General features: G+C 44.2%; 1 protein-coding gene across 13 annotated transcripts in view; it reads left to right on the forward strand.

Annotated features, from left to right (window-relative positions):
- The window catches only part of TANC1 (tetratricopeptide repeat, ankyrin repeat and coiled-coil containing 1), a 240,851-nt gene extending 221,941 nt beyond the window's left edge, over positions 1 to 18,910 (forward strand). For all 13 annotated transcript variants that reach the window (XM_045479928.1, XM_045479934.1, XM_045479929.1 and 10 more), the window contains 8 exons: positions 5,063 to 5,196; positions 6,733 to 6,856; positions 7,180 to 7,355; positions 10,546 to 10,678; positions 12,101 to 12,192; positions 13,905 to 14,051; positions 14,948 to 15,048; positions 15,838 to 18,910. In XM_045479928.1, coding sequence (XP_045335884.1) covers positions 5,063 to 5,196; positions 6,733 to 6,856; positions 7,180 to 7,355; positions 10,546 to 10,678; positions 12,101 to 12,192; positions 13,905 to 14,051; positions 14,948 to 15,048; positions 15,838 to 17,272 — 2,342 coding nt within the window. In that variant the 3' untranslated portion in view covers positions 17,273 to 18,910. The remainder of the gene's footprint in view (positions 1 to 5,062; positions 5,197 to 6,732; positions 6,857 to 7,179; positions 7,356 to 10,545; positions 10,679 to 12,100; positions 12,193 to 13,904; positions 14,052 to 14,947; positions 15,049 to 15,837) is intronic.
- The last annotated feature ends 1,375 nt before the right edge of the window (positions 18,911 to 20,285 follow it).

Raw genomic sequence — 20,285 nt, forward strand, 5'->3', positions numbered from 1 at the left:
CTGATTACATTTGACCTCTTAGATAAAATAGCTGAGAATTTTCCAGCATTTCATGCACACTCTTTACTTTTGTTCTCCTCCTTTGCAGTTGGGTGGGGTTTGTCCAGAGAGCCTCCAGCTGAGGTTCAAACATCACTGCCTGTGGCACATCTAATGGTTTCCATCTTGATTGCAACTAGATGACATTTATGAGAATCGTGCTGCTTATTACAAATGTTGGCACTTTGGTTTTTTTTTTTTTCCCACTCACTTTTGTGACAGACAGGAAAAGTCAATATATTAGGAAATAAATTGCACCAGTAAACATAAATATATAAGCAAAGCAGAGCCACTCTGCCCATGTCCCTCTGTCAGCCATCTGGGCCAGCATGACTGCCCCTTTGCAGGTGCAGACAGTTGGGCTCACGTGTTCCGCTCCGGCCTCGGAGGGTGGCATGGCAATGTGTAAGGAGTGTCTGAAAAGGCCGCTGTCTGCAAGTGGGAGCCACCACTGTGTGCACTGACCTGTCACCCTTCTCTCAAGGTCTCTAAATTAGGGACAGAAACATCTGAGGGGGGGAATAATGATCCATTGTTAAAACCCTCAAGCCAGCCATCCTGTGCCTGTGTATTTGAGTGACAGATCTGCCATAAAATGTTATAAACAGCCCTGTTTGTGGAATGACTGCGTTCCTGGCAAGTTGACAATTGAGTGTTTGTAAATCAGACCTTTGCCCAGAGAACTTGAATATGTAAAAGATTCCTGGAAATGATCCATTTTACAAAGAACCAGATCTAACTGATGTTTTCAGGAAGCTCATAATATTGAGTGTCAACTGGGTCTTCTTAACAGGAATGTCTGCTGTGACAAATCTCCTGTTCTGAAGACAGGACAGTATTGCTGAGGTACAATTATTCAGAATCTTCCAAAAACGATCTATGCTTTCATGGGAATTTAATTAGAAAAGTGCCATCTTGTTAAGGAATTTGCAAGTAAAAGAAATTGTGTCCAATTTGAGTCATAAAAAGTGCCATGTGTTCACTCACATTGATTTTAGAGTCTCCATTTCGTGCCAGGTCTTTTCGCACCTTCGTCTCCGAATTTCTTTGGCCAGAAGACAGGCATTTCCCCACTGCCAGAGCCTCACCCGCTCCTCCTGTCTCCCCCCACCCCTCTTTTCTTCTGGCCACACAGAGTGCACTGACCCTCATTAGAGTCTGGTGGTCAGCTCAGAGGTCAGCCTTTTCAGTAGAATAGTTGGAATTCCTGAGCAGAGTCTTGCCTGATTTTGTTTGTTTCAGCATGTGGTTGACTGTTCTTCAGTCTTGCTTGTTTCTCAATCTGGTGTCCTTAAATCTGTGGCTGCTGGAACTTGAGGTGCCCTCTAGCCTCAGGGGTTTTGAGTGATGAGGCCAAAAGTATTCACAGGAGTAAAAAAGGGAAACACAGGTCCTATTGACCTACATCACTTGAAAAGGAGAGCGCCTCATTAGGACTTGATGTGCACAGCGTGGGTGGTGTTAGGCCAGAGCAGACTGTGTGACACTCTTTCAGCCTGTGCATATAGGTGCTTTATCTCGAAAGGAAGTTAATCACCAAATGCACAGCAGGTCTGGCTGTAAAGGAAGAGAAGGGAATCCAGCTCTGTCGCCAGGCCTGGGGTGGCGCTCTCATCCGCTCATCAGCTGCTCCAACTTCTGGCTTCTCTGGCGCCTCCATAAAACACACGGCCCTATTTTTAGTGCTGGGCTGTCATTTCTGATATGCTGCTGTTGCAAAAATTCAGTAGCAGCTGCACCAGACATCCGGATTTAAAGGCCTCATTTACAATACAGATGAAACTTGTTTACTAAATAGAAGATAATGGAATGTTAGTGAGGCCCTGCTGCTTCAGGACCTCATCAAACAGAAGTGCCTTGAGTTTGTTCCTTCCCAGGCTGTCCTGCATATCTGCTGGCCATGACCCTGCCTGCGGTGTATGTGTGGATTTATTCATTCATTCATTCCTTCGTTCATTCTTTCCTTGCAGTGGTCAGCTGTGACCAGAGGAGGGGAGAGGAGGAGATCCCTAATTGGAGGAGGCTTACAGAGGTCAGCAGGTCCAAGAGGTGTCTCACTGCCCAGAACTTCCATCTCTTGAGCCGCTCATTGGTCGTGTTCCAATCCATCCAGATAACACTCTTAAAAAGTGCCCCAAAGCTTGTGTTATTTAGGAATCATTAACGTTAACACCATGGCAGGAACGGACTATCTTGGGCATGCCTGGGACAGCTGGGGCCAGGGCCTGCTAGTTTAGACTCTATAGTATAGACAGGATCCCCTTGGGCACTGGTTTTCAGATACTCTGGGTATGGGAACCCTCACCTCCACCCCAGGGCATCAGTATATAAAACTGATACAAATACTGTTCTCTTTATGGTGTTTGTTTACAAATTCCTTATGAGTTTAGATGTATGGTCAGTGGCAGTGAGCCTCTTAGGGTAACCCAGGTAAGAATGGCACCTGCAGTCGAGACCCTCGTCTCTGTCTTGAGAAAATCAGCAGTGCAGATGGCAGCTGCTAACTGTGGCCCTTCTTAGAGTGTAAGAAATTCTTTGAATGGATGGATGATGACAGGAAAGCATTATTAAGATTGCCCAGTGACAAGCTGCTCTGGTGACACATTCCCTGCCTCAGGGGACTTAGGGCCAGAAGCAAAGTGAGCGCTCACTGCCTTTCCGGAAGGAGAGGGCTTGCTTTCTACACCATCTTCCACAGCCTGACCTTCACATCTTTAGGGCCCTGAGAGTAGGACGGCCTGGCACATTCGTTCACTTGCTCATGAGTCCTGCCATCTTCCTCACTTTCCTGGGGCACAGGTCCCTGGGATGGATGGGAAACTCAGGTGATCTGCTGAGCAGCTGTGGCACCTCTGTGTGAACAAAGTCTTTGGCCCCACTGCACTGTGTCTCGGGAACAGACCGAGGAGACTTCTTTGTTTCTTGGAAGAACTGTTCTTCTCACAGGCAGATCAGGCCCAGGTGTCAGGTTTACATGCTTGTGCACATGTGGCTCCTGGGGTTGAACTGTGGTCAGGCTGACTGGAGGTGGAGTAGGTGTGGTTGTCTGTCCCGAGAGGGGTCTGAGGAGGACAGAAGGATGGAGATGTGCATGTGGAAAGCAGGGTTTGTGAGCACTTGGCTCCCCTAGGCCTGACTCCCTTAGGTGCCCAGGAGAATGGGACACAGACCCTGCGGTCTGCAGTGGAGCCAGGCTGCCCTCTAAAAGGAGGTGCCCTGCGGCGGTGGGGTATGCGTGCTACGTATGACCAAGTCACCATACATGTTCCTTTGTGTGTTGTTTCTTTGAACTGATGACAAGTTTGTGATACTGGTGCCTTGTGTTGCCTTCAGTGGTGTGGCGTTTGTCGTTCTTGCTGTACGGTGTTCCATTGTTGGGCTGCACCGTACTTCGATGCACCCCACTGTTGATGGCTATGTGAGCTGCTTTCAGTTTGTGGCTGTTGTCACTACATCTCTCAGTGCCCTAGAAGGGCATCTCCAGGCACGTGTCTGCAAGTGGGGTTGCTGTGCGATGGGATGTGGATATCTTTACTCCAACCAGCAGTGTGTGTGAGCGTATCCATTTCTCAATTACTTGGATTGCTGACGAGGCTGGGTACTTTTTGTAAGTTCATTATCACTTGGACTTCACCTTTGGTGAAGGGCCTTGTACTGTGTTTTCCTGATTTTCATACTGAGAGGTCTTACTGATTTGTAGCAACACTGGATCTGTTCTGGAAGCCGGGCATGTGTAAGTGTGAGGCTGAGACAACATTGTCTTAGGCAGGCAGCAGGAATAGAGCCACATTACCACGCTCCGCCTTCTCCTTCCTCATCTGCATTGTCAGTGCTCCCTCCTGAGGTGTCGTTCCTCCCCAGCGCCTTCCTGTCCTGTCCTCCACTGAAACTTGTCTTGTTGTCCTGGCTTGGGATCGTCCCTGGAATCTGTGACCATCCTTTCCTCTAGATGATCATTCATGTGATATAGCAGAGGACCCTCATCCAATTAAACCCCTCTTTTTACTACTCTTCATCAGGAATCATGGCCTGGGATGGGGGTGAGGAGGCATAGTTACTGAAGTGGGGGCATCATGAGAACCTTTCCAATGTATTCTCTTTCCCTCCATTCTATTTTTGTTTTATCCTTGGCTGACTTTCCTAGAACATCACTACTACCAGTGGCCACTTGCTGCTCAGTATCGCACTAGGCTATTTACCTAAGCACTCGAGGCCCCCAACAATCAGATTCCCTTTTCTTGCTTTCTTGACGTTCTTAATCCAGCATCTTGACTGGTTATAAAGATTCTAAGCTCTGTATAGACAGGAATGATTTGATATGCCCTTGACTGCCTCAGTAATTACTAGTTCTTGCTGATTGAAATTTATGACTTTAAGGTAAGAGGCTGGACTGGATAATACTACTGATTGTGTGTGTGTGTGTGTGTGTGTGTGTGTGTGTGTGTGTGGCACTGTATTCTGATTATCTCTTGCTGTGGGTGGAGGGACAAAAAAAGCAAAACAAGGCAATGAAATAAAAACATAGTGGCTCCTGAATCTACAGTGTGGACTGGGCTTGGTAGGGATGGTTCACCTCTGCTCACCTGCTTTACCTGGTGCAGCGAGACTCTGTCTGGGGATCCGTTATCAGGATGGTGCACACCCATGCTTGCCAGTTTGTTGCTGGCTGGCTGCTGGGAGCTCACCTGGGACTGTCAACCACACACAGGCCTGGGTGCTTCTCCCTGTGAGTATCACCACAGGGCCACTTGGGTTTCCTCCCACCATGGCAGCTGGTTCCAAGAATGAGTGTTCCGAGGAGAACTAGAAGTTCCCCATCTCAGGACCTGGCCCAGACACTGGCATGTCGTCATTCCTTCTGTGTTGCATTGGTCAGAGCTGTCACAGAGCCCACCCAGATCCAGGGACGCAGGGAAGGGTGCAGAACCGCCTTCCTGGCAGTGGGAGGACTATCCAAGAATCTGTGGCCCCCTTCAGCTACCACACACTAACAGACTCCCTCTGCCCTGTGACCTTCCTTCAGCCCTGACTGCTGCTGCTGGAAGAGGGAAGCTGGAGGTGTGCGAGCTGCTGCTGGAGCACGGAGCTGCTGTGTCTCAGACTAACAGGAGAGGAGTCCCACCTTTGTTTTGTGCAGCACGCCAGGGGCATTGGCAGGTACCCGGTGGGCCCCCGAAGGCTTCAGAAACCGTGGGTGGGATAGAGCTCATTAGCGCCCATCTCCCCAGGGGCCACATGCGGCTCCCCTGACCCTGTCTTTTTCACATTCTTGGCTGCTGCTTGTGCTGTCAGTTCTACTCGATAACTGCCAACATTTGACAGGCTAGCGCAGTCAGCCATTGTAGGCTGGTAACCTAACTGGGAGCAAGGCTGGTGACCAGGGGAGACCAGCGGCTGCCTCCTTTTAACCAGGGAGGGTTAGTTTTCTGTCATGAGAAGTGAAGACTTGCTGTAACATACTTGTTGTCGTGATTTTGTGACCCATTTGTCCAGCACACTTGGAAGAAGAGTGGTTCTCTTGTGCTCTTTAGAGAAGGAAACATTTTCTCTCTGGTCTAGGACTGTGATTCAGCCTGGTTTCTTTTGTGAGGAGTGGCCCATTGCCTCTAATTTAGGGGCATAGGAGATCTTCGAGAACAGTCATTTATTTATTTATTCATTTTGCAAATAGTAGCCATGTACCCACCCCATGCCTGGTATGAGGTTACATTCAAGCTGCACACAAATGGATCTTACTACATACATTATAGGAAGAATTTTCTAGACCCAAGTTTACATCATGGAATCATGATGCTAGTGCAATTGTTAGGAGCTACCAGTGCTCTCCACCAAGATTGGCTTTTCAGTTCCATTTCCAAGAGCTTGGTTTGTACCATCTGCGTCCTGTCCTCCTCATAATGTCTATCTGATGCCCTAGCTAATCCTCTCTCCTGGTCTCAGTACTTCCTAAGTCATGGGGAGGTTTGGAAAGCATCTGTCAGTGTCTCAAGAACAAGAAAGCAGTGGGAATACTCCACTTTCTGTTGTCGCCATATAACTAATGCTGTGCCAGAGGGCACTCACTGTGATGGGTATTTGTAGGAGACACCTCTCTGGTTTTTTGTTTGTGTTCCCCAGTCTTATTGCCATGCACTGGTTGAAGGCACAGAGCCGAGGCTGGGAATGTCTTCCAGGAAGCTTTGCTAAAAATTGTCTTCTGTGAAGGTCAAGCCATCCACTAAGCTGGGAGGCTTAGAAAAGCAGATTGCTTGGGGGTGTGGTGGGTGAATGCTTTCCTGCAGCCCCCACCCTCCTACGGGAGTGTAGCTGCAGGATCATCACCCCGGGACCCAGGACCTTTGCCCCTTCCTTTAGTTCTGCCCAGTGATCCCATAAGCCGCATTGTGGCTGTCTGGTCATGACTTGATTGTGACTGGTATCTCCCCTTCTCCACGTTACTACTGTTCATGCCTTGTATGTGCATGTTTTACAGCTATAGTAATTGAGTATGTGAAAAAAAAGTACATATTTGGAGGAAGATTCTGCTCAAAGGAATACAATGGAGAGATGGCACGGGCCCTACAAATCACACAGTGTAGAGAGGCATTTGAAGAAGGAATCCTTTATTGCTTTTAAGTGTGGAAAACCTGCCTGGGTAGAGAGCACAAGATTGAAAGTGGAGCAGGGAGATTGTAATTCCAATGTTTCTTTCAGATCGTTAGATTACTTTTGGACCGTGGCTGTGATGTGAGCCTAAGTGACAAGCAGGGCCGGACGCCCCTCATGGTGGCTGCTTGTGAAGGACACTTGAGCACCGTGGAATTTCTCCTTTCAAAAGGTAGCAGCATGGGAGCCCCTGCAGAGGTTTCTTCGGAATGGACAAAGAAAAGAGCTTTGGTAGACCCACTGGCAGTGCTTTTCAATTCAAGTTTGAAAAGTCTTCTTGTTACGGACATTCTCTGATTCACACACAAGTAGAAAGAATAGGTAGTAGACATATATACCTATTACTCAGCTTCAGCAGTGGTGACCATTTTGCCAGCTTCAGACATCACAGGCTTGATTGCCACCAGTCAGGCCAGGTGTTTGCAGATGTGAATCGATTGGCTTCTGGGCTTTGTCTTACCGAGCTCATGTTTTGCGAATGGGCTTTTCTTTCAGGTGCTGCCCTTTCTTCTCTGGACAAAGAGGGACTGTCAGCATTAAGCTGGGCTTGTCTGAAGGGTCACAGGGCAGTGGTCCAGTTTCTGGTTGAGGAAGGAGCCGAGATAGACCAGACGGACAAGAATGGCCGCACTCCCTTGGACCTGGCCGCCTTCTACGGTGACGCAGAGACCGTAGGTACCCCGCAGGTGGTCACACACTCCACCTGCACACCAGGCCAGTGCTGCAGAGAAACCCAGGAGTTGAATTATTCCCAGAGTGCATGTGAGGCCGTGTTGAGTGTGGTCAGTGTGGACTTGTGTGCTGCGGGGTAGCTTTCATTTTTCTCTAATTCTCTGGCATTCAGTCTGTGGCAGAATTTTAGTAAAGATTTTAATAGACTCTTAAAACCTTCAAGATACATGATTACAAACTGTGTCTTCAAACATATGTTGAACATATGTATATGTATGTGTGTGTGTGTATATATATACACAAACGCGTGTGTAGTTTTATTTTCTTCTAGTAACCCATATAAATAGAATTCCTCTACAGAGCATTTAAAAATCACTTTTTTATATATATGAGCAGTTACTAATCAGATAATTATCTGGTTTATTTTTAATAAAAATGTGGCAGTCTAGAAATAATATAAATAATATATATAAATATATATAATAGAGATATATAGCTATAGATTATATGGTGTCTATAATATAGACATAATATAGACATATAGACATAATATAAATATATCTATATTATATATATTTACATATATATTTGTATGTATATATTTCTATATATAATATACATATTATATATATTTATATCTATATATTATTGACATATTTCTAGACAACATAAATAACATAAATAAAACATAACAAATATATAGATATAAATATATATTATATATTATATATAGATTTACATATTAGATATAAATATATATATATATATAAATCTATATATATAATATATATATAGATTTATATATTATTTATATATTATATATTATTTATATATATAAATATATATATATATAATATATATATAGATTTATATATTATTTGTTATTTCTAGACAATGCTGATTTTTATTTATTAAAAATAAACCAGATAATTATCTGATTAGTAACTGCTCATATATATGTTTATATTATTTCTAGACAGTGCCACATTATTTATATAGATTATATAGATGCATATAGATATAATGTCACATTATTTATATAGATAAAATATATATATATAAATAATATACAAATAATATAAAATATTTAGGGCACTATATTCATCCCTTTGCCAAATGTTTAATTGAGAGAAGAAGGGATAAAATATTAGTAATATAAGAACTGCAAAATGTCTTTCAGGGCAGAAACCATGTCTTTGTCAAGTTCCACATCCCAGGCACCAAGCAGGTGTTAAAGGAATGTTCAGCTCCTTCCGACTTACCATTTTTGAAGAATTAAATATGTCTAATGTGCAAATTAGCCAGAGAGATACTGTGTTTCTGGAAACCATGGAATTTAGAACAAAAGCCATCCTTGTTCTGCATGTCTGGGCCTTGATGCTTTTTAGAAGGCAGTGATGTTCATGTTAAATGGTCTCAATTTCCTGGACAGTGTAAATTGTACTTAATGTTGATTTTCAAAAACAGCTGTTTAAACCTCACATATTCATACTTTTATTTTTCAGCTTCTATTACCTTACTAAATCCTAGTTTGTCAGCATTAGGAAGAGTGAAGGAGCTTAGCATTCTAGGGTAATTTTTTTTTCATTGTGATTTAAAAACACATAACATAAAAGTTACCATCTTAACCATTTCTAAGTGAAGAGTTCAGTGGTGCTAAGTACACTTCACATTATTGTACAACTAATATCCACACTTTATCCTGTAAAACCGAAACTCTGATAAATAAGACTGTTTCTCTCCTCCGGTCCCTGACAGTCACCATTCTACTTTGTGAATTGACCACTCTAGTACCTCATACAGGTGGAATCATAGAATATTTTTCCTTTTATAAACTGGCTTTATTTTACTTAGCATAATGTCTTCAAGGTTCATCCACCTTGTAGCATGTAACAGGATTTCCTTTTTTAAGGTTGGACAATATTCCACTGTATGTCTGTGCCACATTGTGTCAATCATTTCATCTGTCAGTGAACACTTGAGTTCATTCCACCTCTTGGCTATCATGGATAGTCACAATTTACAATAGTCCACTGTGGCTCTGCAGATATCTCTTCAGGATCCTGTAGATTCTTCAAGATTTATCTATATTCTTTGGATATATACCCAGAAGTGGGATTGCTGGATCAAGTGGTAGTTATATTTTTAATTTTTTGAGGAACTTCCATACTGTGTCTAGAGTGTTTGCACCAGTTTACATTCCCACCAGCAATGCTCAGGGGTCCTATTTCTTGACATCCTCACCAACACTTTTTTTTTTTTTTTTTTTTTGATAGTGGCCATCCTAATAATGTGAGGTGATAATCTCACGGTTTTGATTTTTGTTTCTCTAATGATTAATAATGTTAAGCATCTTCTCATATGCTTCTTAGTCATTTGTATATCACCTTTAGAGAAATGTATATTCATATCCTTTTTAAGATTGGGTTATTTGGGTTTCTTATTGTTGAGTTGTAGGAGTTCTTTATATATTATGGATATTAATCCTTCCAGTGTCATTTTGAATAATTGGTGGACTGTCAGATTCACATGAAAATCTAAGTGACTTCTTTTCAGCAATTTGAGTAGCCCAAGTGATTTTTCCTCTGTGTTCCATTTCTGAGTGACTGCTGTCATACCATGTCAAATCAAGCTATGTACCATGGTCTCAAACCTTGCCTCTTTACATACCCAATATTTGAGTCTCTTTCCTAAGCCTTAAAGTGAGTAATAATTGGTTTTATCTAATCTCAAGCTGCTAGTTTTTCTAGCTTGCTACACCCAGGTTGTGTGGGTCTGAGTGTTTCCAGAGGTCCCATTGCTGTAGACTGCCAGTATGTAGGAGCTGTTGTAGAAGTCTGCCTCCTAAGTAATTGGAGATGAAAAGATGACTGTGGCCATCCCTGTGGTCTGGGAAGTGGATATGCATATACTCCTCTGTGGTATATGAATGCATGTACATAACATGTCCCTCCCTGGGAGTGTTCACCCGCCTCCCTCATTGCTGATGGCAGAGTGGACTTTAGCTATAGATTATAGCCCTCTTTTCAGTTACCCATTGGCTTCATTTCCATTAGGACCCTTCATGGCCAGAGGCGTTGAAGATCACAGTAAAGCTAAGACTGCCAGTTCCACCCCAGGATGCAGAGGTGGGTGGAGTGTGACACCTCTGCCACCAGCCACCCCTCAGGGCTTTGTCTCTCCCTGCAGGTACTGTATCTGGTTGAGAAGGGAGCCGTGATTGAGCACGTGGACCACAGCGGCATGCGCCCCTTGGATAGAGCCATTGGTTGTCGAAATACATCTGTAGTGGTTACACTGCTGAGAAAAGGAGCCAAATTAGGTCAGTGAACACTTCATCTCAGCAGCGGGAGAGGGAGGTTCACTTCAAATTCTAGAGTATGTCCGGGGCCATAAAGACTTACCTGATCCCAGGTTAAGAAGATGTCAGGTGCCTAGAGATTTCTTTTCTGTCCTCTACAAGGCTCATTTAAACACAGTCACTCAGAATGCTTAAATAACTCATGACATTACCACTGCAGTGTGGGTAGAAAGCAGTGGCCAATGTTGAAGACCAGTCTAGAATTGTAGGGTGTTAGGGATGCCCGGGAGCCACGGCAGTGAGCAGCTCCATTCAGCTCTTCGGGGGAGGCTGGTTATGTGGTTAAGAAAGCTCACAGGTGGCTCTGCTGAGCAGCTGAATTGGCGAACCACTGTTCTGGAGTAGTCCTAGTCGGGTAGGGTAGCCACAACTCCAGCAGTTTCTGTGAAGGAAAGTTCATGGGATTTTACTGGAAACTAGATGGGGGAGGGGTGTCACTGAAGGATAATGACAGGGCAGAGGGGACTCAGAGTAGGAAGAGCCTCGTTCTCTGTGCTTGGTCGGAGCGTGAGCCCCCACTCACAATGTGTGGGTAAAGAGCAACAAGAACATGGCTCTCGTAGTTTAATACGCCAGACCTTTGGCCAGCAGCAGCCCCCAGGAGGGGACTGTGGCAAAGATGAACAGATCTGATGTTACTAAGCAGTTCACAGTACCAGGAATTATTCTGAGCAGTTTCATGTTTTATCATAGTTAATCCTCACCTACCCTCTAAGTAGGTAGAGATAACACCATCATGTTGCAGAGGAGTAAACCAAGGCACAGTGGAGGTAAATAGCTTCCCTAAGGTCATGGTAATCAGCAGAGTCAGTGGAGCAGAGTAGTCTGACTCTGAGACTCTTCTCTCTTAAGCATTATTCCCTGCACGTGCTCAGAAGTGGGGCTGGCGGCTGGAGAAACATGAGCTGTGACAAGAGGGCGGACTAGCCAGAGCCAACCTGTCTGGGCAGATGCAGTATAGACTGCAGCAGAGAGCGAGAGGCTGCTAAGAACACGTGCCTTCACTCACCAGCAGACATGGGCCCTGCAGGAAGCTAAGGAGATTATTCAGAAGCCATGCTTGATTTTCCCCAAAAATCCCAGCAGAAGGGAGGGATGGGCCTGGCTGCTCTGACGCCTTGGTTTCCCAGCACTCTTTTCATCAGAGTAACAGGTGCATGGGGTACAGCCTCCTCCCAGGAGCCTCATTCAGTGTGAGGCAGATTGGAAGGGAGACCAACTCCTGGGGGTCCTGCTCCCTGTCCTTACTTGTACTGTTGTCTGGAGGCTGCAGGACACAGTATGCTGCCGTCTGTGACCTGGGCTGCCATCTGGCCCCAGCAGCAGTAAACTCCTTCCCTCCCGGAGCACTGACGTGCCTCTGAATGCATGTTTGTTTTGCAGGAAATGCCGCCTGGGCGATGGCTACTTCCAAACCTGATATTTTGATTATACTTTTACAGAAATTGATGGAGGAAGGAAACGTGATGTACAAAGTAAGTGGTATCGCCCTTTTCTGGGATGTGACAGCCTACGAGCAACCTCTTAGTTTGGTGTGGACCAGGCAGGACCATGCTCCTACCCACCAAACCTGTAGCCAGGCTTCCGTGGACGCTCTGGGAGATGCACACCTGGCCTTGTGCCCAGGCTTTCATGTCTCCACAGCAGAGCCTTCAAGGTGGAAGGCACTATTCTGTCGTTGAGAACTGTTATTTCTGAATGAATCCTCACAGCTATGATTGTGACGTATGGCCTGAAGCCTTGGTGTGAAGGTAGAGTAGCCTCAAGCAGGACATTCCTTAATTCAGGAAAGGGCCACTCAGGAGACATTTTCTGAAGAAAAGAATCAGTAAGTCTCCTAAGGCTTTATTATCTTATTTTTAATAGTTGTAAGCTTCTGCAATTTGAAACAGTTTCTAGAGATATTTTTACTTAAGATAGTCAAGGAATATATAATACTCAGTTACTGGGGAGATAATTTTTTCCCCATTTTCCCTTAGAAATGGAAATCTAAAGATTAATAAAAGTAAACATTTTAAATAAAATTTGAAGTAAAATTTCCAAAATAAGCCATTAGTTTAGATCAGAGGTCAGCAGACTTTTTCTGTAAAACGCCAGACAAGGAAATAGGCTTTGCCATATGGTCTCTGTCACTGCTCCCCAGCTTTGCTGCTGTGGCATGAAAGCAGCCACAGGTGATACAGAACAGATGGGTGTGGCCATGTCCCAGTCAAAGTGCATTTGTAAAAATGGGTGGCAGGCGAGATTTGGCCCAGAAGCTGTAGTGTGCCCACCCCTGGCTTAGATAGATGCTTAGGCCATAGACCTAGATCACTGTTCTTTCCAGGTCTGTAATTAGACAGAAGTAAAAGTTCTGAAAATAAAACAAAAAACTGCATTATGACCATTTTAATCCTTTTATCAGGAGACTGCTGCATGGACTGCATTTAGTTTTTCCCTTTTCTTTTTTTAATAATAACAAATATGTAGGCAAAAGCACGACCCAGCAGGGTTCCTGACTTGTAATCCGTTTGAAATTGAGTTCAGAGTATATGTTGTTGTGGCTTTGAAGTGGTTTTAATATGAATTTTGGTAGGCAATTATGTTAGAAATATCAAGCCATTTTCAGCAGACTTCACACCTGCTGTGCTATGGAACTGACTGAGCAAATTGATTTCTTTAGCCTTGAAAATGATGTGCGGTGCTGTTCCAGTTTTTAAAGCCCATACTTTAGTTCCTCTCACAAATGATTATTTTACAGCAAGCTCTAGGTTTCTCCACAAGACTGTACTTGCCTTGGGAAGGGCATCATTTCTTTATCTGATTTCTATCGTTACAGTTAGCATTAAAGTATTTGTCGAGGAAGGATCATTCCTGAAATGGTTTTCAAAAATATATAACAGGATAATCTGATGTATTAAGATTGATGGTTATCAATTAGGCAGTTTACAGACTGTTTCCTAGAAAACCAGTTTGTGCCTTCCCCGTGAAGCACGTGGTGCAGAAGTCCGTGCGGACAGTGAGGCTGCGCGGGCTCATGCTGGTCAGGGCGCTGTGTCCTCTGCAGGACCCTTCCATGTGCTCGGATGGTTTCTGTTGCGGGATGAGAGGGACGCGGAAACCTCACCAGGGTCTTCAAGTTGCAGGAGGCTGTTCATCTTGAAGCATCCGGGAAAGGATCAATTTCTGTGCTTTTTTTGATTCCTAGAAAGGGAAGATGAAAGAGGCAGCCCAGAGGTATCAGTATGCCTTAAGGAAGTTTCCGCGGGAAGGATTTGGAGAGGACATGAGACCATTCAATGAGCTAAGAGTTTCCCTCTATCTCAATTTGTCTCGCTGCCGAAGAAAAACAAATGTAAGCTGTGGGTCCTTACCTTAGTCTGTTCCTTTAGCAGTAGAGTGTTTTCTAGCGGTGAAGGCCAGCCCTTATGCAGACCGCGTCATGGAGCCTCCTGTGTGATTTGTTTGCACGTTGCTGTGAACTTGGCGTGTGGGGGGCTGCTTCTCCTTAGGTGGCCGTCACGTGATCGCCGTCACTGCGTCCTTAGAGTGCTGAGGGAATGCACTTGGAAGGCACTTTCCTCGGCCTCAGCAGTGACAGGCGAGCCGGCTGCCGCTCCTCCCCTTGCCAACGTGCACTTCTGTCACGGGCCACCCTTCCCAGACTCAAAAGGGTGCTGTAAAGTTCAACACGGATGTGTTACAATCCGTATGCCAGTAACCGGTTAATTTGTAGTTCTCAGTAGTTAACTCATAGTTAATTTGTAAACAGAAACTAGAGATGTACTTCAGTACTTCTTTCTCCTGCTTTTTGTTGCTATTGTTGTTCATTTCATCTTCTCACCACCGAATCCATTGACCGCCTGCTTCTGTGCCCGCGAATGCGGCCCACCTTGCCGTTGCAGTGAGTGGGCGTCTCCGTCCCTCTTGGAAGCTGACCCTCCCTGCGCTTGCGCGTTGCATGCTCCCCTGCCTTCTGGTGCGCTGCTTCTACCCGCTGTCCCGAGTCGTCCGTTTTTACTTCTCTACTGGGTTCTTCTCTTAAAATATGAAAAAGCATTAACTATCTCCTAACTTTACTTATTTTAAACTCCTTAACTTTAAAACAAAATAAATAAAACTTATGTTGCCCTTTACCTATTCAGTTACGTCCCAGTTCTCTGCTAACCTTGAGAGGAAATCTGTTAAAAAGATGTCTGTACTCATGTCTCAGTGCTTCTTTTGACTCCTGTATTTAAATGTTGACACCAGGACTTTGGCATGGCAGAAGAATTTGCTTCCAAGGCTCTCGAATTGAAACCAAAGTCCTATGAAGCCTTTTATGCCAGGGCAAGAGCGAAGAGAAATAGCAGGTACTGTCTGGGGTCTGATCTATGACTAAGGAAGCCTTCTTGTGTCTCTTTGGTATCAGAGCTGCTGTTGACTTTGGGAGTTTCTGATTCACCAGCATTGCTCTAATGACTCTCTTCCCTTTTGATACTAAATTGGTAGCTTCCAAGGGGCACAGCAGTGGATATTATCAGTGATGGCTAGACTTTTGTTTTCTCCTAACATCCCAGTAACTGTTCCTTCCCTGCACACTTGCTGCAACACAGAATCCCTATTAGTCTGTGCTCACAGGGAACCTGCCAGCTAGAGACATTAGAGCAGGGGAGGTGGGGAAGGGAAGAGAGTCCTATAAGGCTTTTGGGTTAGAGATGGACATGGTGAGAGGCAATGGTGAAGAAAACTAAGAGGATTCTAACACCCACTGGTTTATGTCTGTTCCTGCTCCTGGGCCAGTGGTGGTTAGAGATGTATGGGCCCTGGCATGGTGCAGGTGTGGGTCAGAGTTCACTCCCACCTAGTGGAGTAGCTCTAAGCTCGTGTAGAATAGCTCCTGTCCACCACAGTAGGTGTGCCAAACTCACTCAGCTGCCTTTTTTTTTTTTTTTAGAGATTTTATTGTTAAGTAGTCTCTACACCCAATGTGTGGCTCAAACTCATAACCCCAAGATCAAGAGTTGAGTACTTCACCAGCTGAGCCAGCCAGGTGCCCCCCTCCCCTTCTCTTTCTTTTTAGCAGAACTGTTTTATGAACAGTTCCATTGGGAGCATGCTCCTACGTGGCTCCTAACCGTATCCTCTGCTTTCACGTATAGGCAGTTTGCCGCGGCTCTGGCTGACCTCCGGGAAGCTGTGAAGCTCTGTCCCACCAATCAGGAAATCAGAAGGCTGGTGGCCCGCGTCGAGGAGGAATGCAAGCAGCTCCAGAGGAGCCAGCAGCAGAAACAGCAGTGCCCAGCGCCAGCCCCACCCAATGACTCCGACAACGAGGAGGACGCTCCGACCCCTGGGTTAAACGACCACTTCCATCTTGAGGAGGCTGGGGAAGAAGAAACTTCCTCCCAGGAAGAGTCTATTTCCCCGCCGCCCAGGTCTCAGCCATCCTCCTGTGTCCCTTCTCCGTATATCCGAAACCTTCAAGAAGGGTTACAGTCCAAAGTCAGGCCGGTGTCCCCGCAGCACAGGCCAGGCATCGGTAAGGCCCCGAGGGAAGCTGTAGCTCCGCCCGGGCTGGTCCTGCAGCCCACCCGGCAGGCACAGATCGTGAAGACCAACCAACATCTGGGTGCTGGACAGGCCGGTGTGAGAAACGGCAGCACAAAAATGCAGGTCGCTGCTCAGAATCCTCCCCTGAGCCCTATGCCAGGTGGGATCCCTGCAGCTTCCAGTGGTGGCAGAACCCAGCGTTTGGAGGGCACGGGCACTTTGACTGTGGGCACCGGGTCTGGCCATTTTGGAGAGAGGCTGGGCCCCAGCCACGGTGTCCAGCTGCAGCACAGCGAGGGCAGTGCTGCCTACCCCTTACCGAGCAAGGTAAAGACTGCAGAGAGGCTTCTGTCTCACGCCTCTGTAGCTGTGGATGTAGCCCCTCTCAACCAGGGCGGGCCGGTGAGCTGCGGTGACGGGCGACACCCGGCTTCCCTCACCAGCTCAGGCTCTTCTGGTTCTCCGTCTGGCAGCATAAAGATGTCAAGTTCAACCAGTAGTTTGACTTCAAGCAGCAGTTTCTCAGATGGCTTCAAAGTCCAAGGACCGGATGCTCGCATTAAAGACAAGGTTGTTAGCCAGGGTCAAAGTGGGACAGCCGAGCACAGACCACGCAGTACTCCGTTCATGGGCATCATGGATAAGACTGCAAGGTTCCAGCAGCAGAACAATCCTCCAAACCGTACCTGGCACTGTCAGGTGCCGGAGGGGCTACTGCTGAACACGTCCTCTGCAGCCGGCTTGCAATCCTTGAACTCTGAGAAGCCCTCTCTCAAACAAGCAGGAGGATATAGTAGCCAAGCCAAAACCTGTGCTGTTTCTACCCTGGGTGGAAGTGTCCATAATGGGTCACAGGTGAAGGAGCTAGAAGAAAAGAAATGCCAAATTCCGGTCCACTGTCAAGATAGCAGGATCACTAAGACTGTTTCTCATCTGTATCAGGAAAGTATCTCCAAACAGCAGCCTCATGTCAGTAATGAAGCTCACAGGAGTCACCTCCCTTCAGCAAAACCAAAGCGATCATTCATAGAGTCAAATGTGTGAGCCTTAAGAGAGACGCATATGTGGGATTGGGGATACCGTGTGCCAGCTCCTGGTGGTGATTCAGAGGTTTTTCATGAGAAAAGTTACCTTGTAGCCATGTATTTTTTTTCTTTATTCCTTGGGGGTGGGTCAGATGCCACTGATATATATAAAATATGGGACAAAATTTCTTTGATAAATAGCTAGGAGTCACCATAAATAAGAATGCTAACTATAATTAGTTATGCCTATTAAGTTAAAAAATTTAAGACCACCAAGAAGACATTAACTCATGGTTTTCTCTTATGAAATTGTTTGGTTTTTACCACTTTTCTCCTAGCGTTTGCTATGTGGTAAAATCATAATATTTCTTAGAGAATGTAAATGTCTAAGTGATAGGTTTAACTTATGACAAATATCCAGATGATGTATTCTGGAAAAGATGGAATCTTCAAGTTTCAGTTCCATTGAGTCAAATCCCAGTTTTTACATATAAATATATAAAAATTTCTGGCTGAACATGTGTGACTATAAATGTTATACAGCTGATTCTTTTCATTTTTTTTTAAGCAAAATACAAGAATATCCAAGTATTGTTACCTTCATAGTAGTTCTCTTTTATTTCCATGTTAGGGTTCTCACTAAAAACATTTTTATAGCACCTTTTTGGAATTATATTCCCACTTCAAGGTGTTTATAATATTTGGAAATAGTATAAAGCCATTTGGAAGCAGGATTGGTGGTCAAGTTGGATTTGGACTAAACTAAGGATACAGCTTTCTTTACGATATGTAAATTCGCCCTCAGCTGGTTCCCAAACTGCTTTTAACAATGATACCATTCCTGGAACAAGCCCTCCAGGGTCCTTTAAGGACAGTATTTAATTTGGATAGTTAAGGTGTGGTTAGTTGTTGCTTTTGTTTCATTATACAATCATTACTTTATAGTCACATGTTGTACATATTAAATAGCCAAGTTGTATTCTGACTTGTAAATATAACTATTTCAAGTAGTTAATCATAAAAAAACCTCATATATTTGCATGTTCTTTGTAAGCTTCATTCATGCTGGTTGTTGCACTGAACGATATATTACTATGGCATGTTAACAGTATACCAGTAACAGCACTTTATCTCATTTATATGAACACCTTTGAGGTGCTACTTAAGTCCTAACTGATGTATTATTCATTTGTAAAGATAAGGTACAGCAATGAGCCTTGGTTTAAAGGTATTTTTATATGAAAATGGTGTGCTATTGGAGGATGTTAAAATGCTAGTTTGAGAGAGGTAGGAGAATAGTTGTTTTATATGGTGGGATGTGAAATTTATTTTCTAGAATTGGGGAGAAGTAAGTTCTATATTTACAGAAAGTTTTAAAAATGAATCGTTGTAACGACGTTCCTCTGAGCATCATTATGGTTTTGTACGAACAGGAAATCTGGTGTCATTCTTCAACATTTGTGCCTGAGTGTGAATGGTGTACTTTGTACAGCTTTATCATTTTTCTAGGCTTTCCCTGAGTTCTGCTAGAAGTACTTTGGCTTATTTATTGTTTGTTGTTTTCTTTAATATTTGTGAAAGTCTTACTCTTGTTATGTAGTTTTGTTTCTGCACAACTACTGTACTTTTCCATATGGAATAAAGAGTATTAATAGAATTTGTTTTGTATTAAATGAAACAGTGGATAAGTAGAGACTATCCTGAGGACAATGCTTTGCCTTGGTTTAATCCTGGGGGATCTTGTTACCCTCAAGAAAAGAGTGAAAAGTCTATTTTTATAATAATACTACCACATGCATATTAAATGTCATTCAATAATTTCAGAACAAGGGTGACAGCTCCAAGAGATCCCAGAATACTCAGTGGTTAACATGAATCTTTTTGCCTGAACTAGGAAGAGCATTCTGTAATTCTCTGTTCCAGAAATCTTGGTGTCTGTTTTGACAGGGAACAGGATCCCTTTAGTACTGTCAGTCACTCTCACTTTGGTCAGACACCAAACTCTGTGTTGATGAGGAAAGTTCTTCACATTTGTATCATCATTCAGTCTTTATACCCACATAGTTCTGTATCAGGGTAGGATAAATGAACATCAAACTGGGTTGTACTGGTATAAAACCCTAATCTGCAATCCGGTACTGCTTCAGGTACTGTCTGGGTGTGGCTGTTACAGCAAGGCTGGGTATCTGCAGCCCTTCTTTAAAGCTAAATATTAAACTAGTTGAAAAGCAAAAACAAAAACAGGTGGGAGGAAAAGCATTGGCCCATAAATGTTGAATGACTTTTGCTACGAAGCTGATGTGACTACGGGAATTTATTATAGACTACGTTATGATTTTGACATAGTCTTAAAGATATTTGGTCCACTTCCCCCAGAAAGAAGTGAAGTCTTCCTGGGAAGCTCTGGTCAGTCCTGAGAGCCAGTGAGCGCTGCTCCCACGAACACCTGAGTGAACAGTTGGGCCTGGGAATGTAGCCGAGGGGCCTTGTGGTGTCCCTTCCTGTGGATGGGTTTGGATTTTGGTGTGGGAGCGGGGAGGAGGCGCTGTCTGGCTTTGGTTTGTGTACATGACTAGAAGTACTTCACTTTAGTAAGTTACTGGCATCTTAGTTTTCAGCCACAGGAAACCATAATGGTGAAATGTAGAAAAGAAAATCACCTTTAACACATTTAAGAGATAACCAGTCTTTTATTGTGTTTTCTATCAATGACGTCAATAATTTTTAGTAATTTTTATGTAAAAAACCAGTGTGCCTCCTTTGGAAAATAAATCTACCAAAACAAATATTTGGCCCATTAGTGGACTCTAGGAATTAAAATCTTTTGTTAAAATTAGGTTAACATACTTTTCTCTATAGAATACAATAGAAAAGCACCTAATGCCTGTTCCAACTTTTTTTTGGTCTTCACTTGAATGTAAGCAGCATGGGTGGTATGAAAAAGAAAATCCTCTTGTAGAATCACAGATTGTAAATCCCAGCTATGACACAAAGGAAATAAAATTCAGTAATACATTAGGATGACAGAAATT

The sequence above is a fragment of the Leopardus geoffroyi genome, chromosome C1, assembly GCF_018350155.1.
Source record: "Leopardus geoffroyi isolate Oge1 chromosome C1, O.geoffroyi_Oge1_pat1.0, whole genome shotgun sequence".
Lineage (NCBI taxonomy): Eukaryota > Metazoa > Chordata > Mammalia > Carnivora > Felidae > Leopardus > Leopardus geoffroyi.